General features: G+C 40.6%; 1 protein-coding gene across 1 annotated transcript; it reads left to right on the top strand.

Moving 5' to 3' along the window:
* The first annotated feature begins 481 nt into the window (after positions 1–481).
* Positions 482–5,717, top strand: LOC119741122 (probable cyclin-dependent kinase 8). Its single transcript, XM_038216811.1, has 3 exons — positions 482–579; positions 1,951–3,225; positions 3,815–5,717. The coding sequence occupies exons 1-2, from the start codon at positions 519–521 to the stop codon at positions 3,192–3,194; spliced, it is 1,305 nt and encodes a 434-aa protein (XP_038072739.1). The 5' UTR covers positions 482–518; the 3' UTR covers positions 3,195–3,225; positions 3,815–5,717.
* The last annotated feature ends 1,777 nt before the right edge of the window (positions 5,718–7,494 follow it).

Consider the following 7,494-nt stretch of genomic DNA (forward strand, 5'->3'; position numbering starts at 1 on the left):
CAAAAATCAAACGCGAAATGTCAAGTTTATGTTATTTTTCATGTTTACAGCTTATGCGGACAATATAATGTATCATGAAAAAGTGAAATAAAACGACTACACCCACGCCCCTTAGACAACCCTATGGAATGTTTGTATGCTAAGTTTTGTTTGTCTCGGATGTTGCGCGTTCCGCGTCCATTTGTATATCATGTAATTTGACAATAGACCGCTTGCAGATGCGTTCGATAATCGACGCGCGAAGGCGCGCGACACCATGTTGTGGGACAAGCATATATCTATCCATGCACATTTTGTCCCACAACATGGCGTCGCGCACCTTCGCGCGTCAATTATCGATCGCGTCTGCAAGCGGTCTTTATATTATTTCACAAGCCTATGGGCTTGACGCGATTCTAACGCGATTCTACCGCGATTAAGAATGACACGCGATTCAAAGAAAACGCACAAAAGCGCCGGGTTTTTTTTAATCCAGAACGCGTGACGGCCACGACCGCGCTTTCAAAAAGTGAACTTAAATGTTGTGCCATGCCAAATATCTTTATCATAGACAAGAAGAAGCCAAGATGACCCTTGACGGTAAGTGTTGAAGACTTCGGTGTTGTTAACTATATCATAAGAGCAAGGACCGAATGTTCTTGTCAAATTATATCCATAATGTTCGCTAGAATTGGCCTGTTTCCTCGGTTTGTTTAAAATTCTATTGAGAGAGTGGCAGAAATAATGTTGTCCATAATGTTTTCCGAAGTAAGCGCCTATGGCTACTTTATATCCTTCAAATTTACAAGGTAAAAGTTTATAACAGCCCCCCCCCCCTTAAACAAGCAACTTGCATGTGTGAGAAACTAGCGTCAAAGCCAATAAGATCATCTGTATTTATCCCAAAAGTAACCCACCGATTAAATTGGTTAAGCTTTAGGCCTACTTGGATTCAAAGATCGTTATGGTTAGGCCTATGGTGGGCCTACATTCCGTCTGGCTTGCTGTCATTTACAAGAAATCAAGACATAAGGGTGATTTCTAACGATCAGTCAGTTGAGAATTGGCTGATTTTTGGACTAAAGAGTGCTATTGATGAACTCGTTATTAAGTCCTGAACTTGGTTGTTTTCGAGGGAACTAGGACGGAGGTTGATCAAATAAAAGGTTGTGCGTGGTTTTCCATTGTTTTCTCGAAAAGTGTTATGTCCACCTTCATTGGGTCCACTGCTTCAACTGGCTAGGTTTTGAACATTCTTCTTTGGATTTTGAGTGGTGTTATTATTGGGAACGAACGAAATTCAAGAAATGCAAATGATCTTATAGAGTCTTGTATGCATTTATGCCAAGAAAAGCATGAGAATTAAAGTTATGGGCATACATTTGTATAATAAAATCCTTGTATATAAGACCGCAATATTTTATCATAATAATTATCTTAAAAGTAAAAAATAATTTTCCTCCGTTTCCATTTCTTGCGCATTTCCATTCTCCGCTTGCGAGTGTCTCTCTGAATATAAGCTCTTTAGTCAAGCTCTGCACCCGGGTCATGTTCCAATAATTTAATTACCGAACGGGGATAACGTCGTCCGCTGCTTAACCGTGAAACCACAAATAACAAAGGCTAGTCAGACAAGGGCACGGTTCATTTGTTTGGATAACGAGGCCGGGGTCCATTGTCCAAGGACAAAGGCTTTGGCGGCCTGCGCTTTGTTAACTCCTTGGTTACACGGAAATTGTCCAATGGCAGTGAAGCCTGGGAACAGCCCGTCAAATTTGAACTCGTGACTCGTGTATTACAACAGACCGGATGAATGGATTGCTGTCTCGTGTATACTGCAGACCCGTTCTTGTAGTTTGTAAATTTCATGCCACTGTTTCAATTCCACTGATAACGTGTTAACGGCAGGCGATACTGTAATTTGTGGGTTATTTTGAAAAATACTGACGGTTTCTTCTTGTTACTGATCAGCCATTTTTGTGAGTTTATCAGCAACAATGAATCGCTACACACCTGTGGAGAGGCTATGTAGCGGCTACTACGGCTCAGATCACCGTGTGAGAGAGCGACGTCCCGGCAAGAAGGAACGGAGGGTGAAACTGGTGCCGTGCGGTAGCAGAGAGTTCGCCCTGCGAGCACTGAGCGTGTATAGGGAGCTGGCCTACCTGCCCAAGCACGAGAATGTGGCCAAGGTGAAGGAGGCCTTCCTGCACCGTCAACAAGGCACCATGTACCTGTGCTCGGTGGGCAAAGAGTACGGCGGTCAAACCCTGAACGAATTTCTGCTGCAGAAGCACTCGGGGTTAACAGATGAAGCCTACAAGACGCTGTTTCTGCAGATCACCAGCGGACTGTCCTACCTGCACTCCAACAACATCGCCCACAACACACTGACGCCTTTCAGCGTGGTCATGACGGAGTTCCACAACGGCAACGGTGTGGCCAAGCTGACCGATTACGGCTTGGCCCAGCTCTGCCTGCAGGCCACGGATGATTGCTACGATCTAGAGGAAGGGCGGTCCCTTAGCCTGATGTACGCCCTGCCTCCCGAGGCTTACCAACCCACGTGGGGGAGGGAGTTCGATAAACCAAACAGAGCCGCTGATATCTTCATGCTGGGGATGCTCTTCAACGCAGTTGCTGACCACTCCCTCCTCCCGGTCCCTGAATCCCAGAAGAAGAACACACGAAGTGACAATGACAACCAAATGGTTCGGGTCTTTGCGACCGTCTTGCCGTTCCCCGGCTACGGGTCGGTGCCGGTCGGCAAGTTCCTTCACAGCAATCCCAGCGTGGATCTCGACCGCCAACTCTTCCGTACCGTCAGCCCAGACCTGCGACGCCTGCTTCGTAGGATGGCCTTGCTTGAGCCCAACGACCGCCCAGCACCCACCGGGGTCATACAGATGCTGAACGCCTGCAAGGCGATTCGGAAACCTACCGAAGAAGCCGACGACAGCACCTTCAAGATGCCCCTAGCTCCGTTCATGACTACCACCAACAGGAAGAGGAGGAGTTCCTCCATCCCCTTTGATCCTACGACCACCACAGCGCCGAAGAAGAACAGGATGGCGGGCCCAGCTAAGGAATGGGAGAAGGCGACATCAGAGGCAGCGTCCAGCCTCATCAGGCGGGCATCTCTGCGATTGTCTCAAAGAGCTAAAAGTGTTAGTGACTTCCTCAATCAAAAGAAGTCCATGAAAATCACCGACTGATGCCTACAGTGATGTTTGTTTGAAAGCACATGTAAGTTGATTTGGTTTTTAAAAAAAAGTGTCCACATTGAACACTGACGTCGGGTATTATTCACTTTGAAATCCCCGAAATTTTATAATTAGGTAACTTCATCGAAACTAATTGTAAAGTGTAATGCAACATCGACAGCTGAAGAAAGCATTATAATCGCCATTTTGAATATGGCCAGATTTTGTCTTGTCGAATATTTCCAAACAAAATTGGAAATGTTTCTCAGTCCCAGATTCATGTCTTTTCAAAATTTTTGTAATGACTGGCCTTAATTGAGATTATTATAAAGAAAAAACTGCCGTCACGTTGCAACATTCTTTCCAACATACATGGCAATTTTTCGGGGCGTTGCCAACGAACTTTATATTTATATGCAGCTTTTCAGTTGCTATACAGGGAGTACGAAATTGAACTTCGATCCATTTACTCCCATGTCGGCGTCAATAAAAACGAAAGCTGAAACAACAACGAAGATATCACACTGTACCGGCCGGTATGAAAATATTGGCCAACTACATTACATCATTTCATTCCGACCAAAATTTCATTTTTTTTTTAACGTTTTGTAAAACAAACTTTGTCTTTTCAGTGTCCAAGAATGAACGCGTTGCATTCCCGGATCGCCGACTGTGGACACGAATAAAATCAGAGACGATATTCTTCGTTATTTTCTGAAATGTTGTATAAATAAAAAGTGGCAATAGGGAATATTGTGGGTAAACTAACATGGTTCGACGGCCCAAATGCTACATGTCTGCAGAATGTCAACATTTGCGAATCAACAGTCACCTATTTGTGTATATAGGTCTATACTTAATATAATTTAGATACACTGAATCAGAGAAAACTTGGTGTTCCAACGCATTTTTTTTTCATCCGACAGGATGATTTCGAACACAGAAAACTGAAATTGTCGTTTCAAAGTTTAAATTTCATCTTCAAAGATAACATATTTCCCAATGTTCACACTTTTTTGGTTTTAATAAACAGCAGGGAAGTCAGAGAAATATGCTCATTATTTCTGTTCATGAAAGATCAGTCCCATCACATTTTTTGTTCACATCTCTGGTCACTTGGACGGGATCTGCTTGGAGTTTTAGCGCAGATATAAAGTGCAGTTTTGTACATTCCCTATACCACAAACGATTCTGTTTTTTTTTCAATACTTGTTGAAGGCTGCATACCAAGTTACAAAATAAGTGGAGACTATATAAATTTTAATATTGGGACAGAATGGAAAAAGGCTAAAATTCAATTATTTTTTTTAGAGGGGGGGGGGGGCACTCAGTAACTAAAAAGGTGTGAAATGGTGGAGATAATAATTTCCATGAGGTATTTTGGCCAGAAATCAATACATTTATGTTTCATTATTCTCCACTCGGTCATAGACCAGATCTCTTCTCCTTTGGAAATTGAAACTGTGGTATATTTTAAGTCATCTTGTGTCTTTCAGGAACAAAACTGTTGCAAAATGGCACTGCAGGCCAAGCGCACTTGCTTAGACATTGCTTTGTACATAAAACATGTAATTACTGTATAAAGTTCACGGCTGTACATAGTTAAATTATCAAGTACATGTAGTTGATTATATTGTGATCATTGCGTAATTATTTTAAAAAGTGACATTTTAAAAGAAGTGTTTCTTGAATCTCTCCAGCCAGTTGTCTATGGGTGATATTTTATCATTTTAAGAGCAAAATAAAAGGGCTTTTTGGAAAAATATTAATAGGTTGACTGCAAACTAGCTTTTACATTCTCAAGAATGTTACTGGATGTCACCCTTTTTTCTATGTAAGCATAGGAAACTTATTGTAGGTTTTTTCAAAAAACCCGGACGAGAAACATGTTTGTTTGTTTTTATTCGGCCTTAGCAATGCTGCAAACCTGGTTTACTTGAAAAGAATTGCATTAAATGCCTGGAAAACTTGCCGCTGAGAATTTGAATTGAATGAATACAAATGATGGTAGATTTTCAAATTCCATTTTCCAATGCATGTACTATGAATTTATGGACTAAAAGAATACTGCGCACAAAATAACAGAACATGCTCATTGTTAAAAAAAAACCCCAACTATGTCGAACTCAATAATCAACTCGACAAAGAGATGTGTAACATTCAGTTTAATAGAAATTTCATTCAATAGTATACAGCATCTGCATCGTTATTGCTTGACACAAACTATTGTGTTCATTCTATTACCATATTACATTTTAATTTACTTACGTTAGCTATCCAAATATACATTTAACATGAGTTATTCCCCTCATAGGATCACCTACACACCATGCAGTGACATTGACATTGAAGCACTGATTTAAAATACATGTAATTTTTTTTTTAATTTCTAACAAAAAAGAAAAAGGCAAATCTTTAATTTAATTGTTTTGAGGTTATTTGCAAAGAGTTGTACTCTATCAAAATAGAGGAAAAGGAAAAAAACCGCATAAATGAAAGTGATGCTAAAATAAATTGTAAACACTTTTCAATAAATCAGTGTTGTAGTCGAGTTCATCAGCAGTCCATCACAATGCCGGTCAAAAGTGAAATAATTAGTGCAAGGTCCTTTTCACAATTCCAGTCATAAGTAATAACATATAAATAACAAAGGAATGATTTTGGCACAGTATAGGTTAATAGCTTGCGACTTGACTTGTGATGGATTCAACTATGACTCTCCATTAGGTATTTGTGTAATTAACCCTCCTGCTATTTAAAGCTACAGTCCATCATTTGTAATGTGTGCATTTTGTTCGTTTGAAGCAACAAAAGAGTTCAAAATCTAATGAAGGATACTGAGCAACTAACCTGATGAAGTTTCAGCTAAGCTTCAGCTGTACATTCCGAGAAAAACAGCATTCTAAGATCTCAATTTCAAATCCAAAGTTACTGAATCATGTTTTGAATTGTTTTGAATTGCAGCTATACGCGACGTCGCGCACTGATCCGACGAATTATAACAACCGCGCGCGCGTGTGCGTCGTTCCAATACTTGTGCGCGCTGCGCTGAATAACAAAACGAACTACTAATTTAAATTTTCCTACGGTGCTTCTTAAGAATCACCGTTGGAAATGCCTTCTTTCGTTGATAACTTCAAAATGACAGCTTGCCAGAAAGAATAATTTCACAGGGAGTTTAGTCCCCTTACTATCTTTCAACCAAGTATGTTTTTCAACAATAATTACGCCAGTTACTTTTCGGATGGCTGCAAATGATGGACTATACCTTTAACAAGTCACAGACAATCAGCATTCACTTCCACTTCCCCTGCTATACTTTTTAACAAAGGCTAGACACTGTGGCCCAATTTCATAGAGCTGCTTAAGCACAAAATTTGCTTTAAGCACGAACAAACATTGCTTAGTAATATTAGGTTACCGGCCAAAACTCCACGTGATGTACATTGCTTGTGACTGGTATTTAGCTGTTGCTTACTTAGCATAACAATCGCATGGAGTTTTGGCCGGTAAACATGATTTTATTAAGCAAGACGTTTTTGTGCTTAAGCAAATTGTGTGCTTAAGCAGCTCTATGAAATTGGCCCAATCAGATCACATGTCAAGCAAGCACTGTGACAAGTCAAATTGGGTCATTAGACAATGCCAGCAAGTTGTGGTCACAGCTGTTTTATCACTCACCCGGAGTCAAAGCATAGCCGTTGCAAGTTACTTAAACAGTCGATCCTGCTTTATGTAGGCTGGGAATTCTTGACTGTTGAAAACAGTCACTTGTTTGATTTCGACTGAAAGGGCACCTTGGCACAGAACGCATGTTTGCATAGGAGGGCTTTACATGCATAATAATTAGCTGGAGTTACCTCAGCCCTATATTTTATCATTGGGTTGTTGTAATAGATATAGGGCTGAGGTAACTCCAGCTACATAAGAATGCAGATAGCTGTCGGGGCATTATGTGTGTGACAATATGTACAGGACAAACCAAATTAATGACAAGCCAACTTGGTGATCAGATTAGTAGTTTTCCAATCACTTTGATCGGTTTTTTTTTGTGGAATACATATTGATCGATTAATCATATTGATCGATTAATCATATTGATCGATTAAACATTACAAGAAGCCGAAGGCCAGTACCTGTCAAATGTGACTTGTCAAGGGCTGAAATTAATGCACGAAAATAATATCTGAAAGATTACAAATGAGCTCAGATAAGAACCGAGGTAAACGTTTCTCAGGAGAAAGATGCACAATAGCCCTTGGACATAATGACGTCACACTTTGTTTACATAATTATGGGAGCCAGGATGATC

Source organism: Patiria miniata, unplaced genomic scaffold (assembly GCF_015706575.1).
Source record: "Patiria miniata isolate m_02_andy unplaced genomic scaffold, ASM1570657v1 HiC_scaffold_5, whole genome shotgun sequence".
In the NCBI taxonomy this organism is placed as follows: domain Eukaryota; kingdom Metazoa; phylum Echinodermata; class Asteroidea; order Valvatida; family Asterinidae; genus Patiria; species Patiria miniata.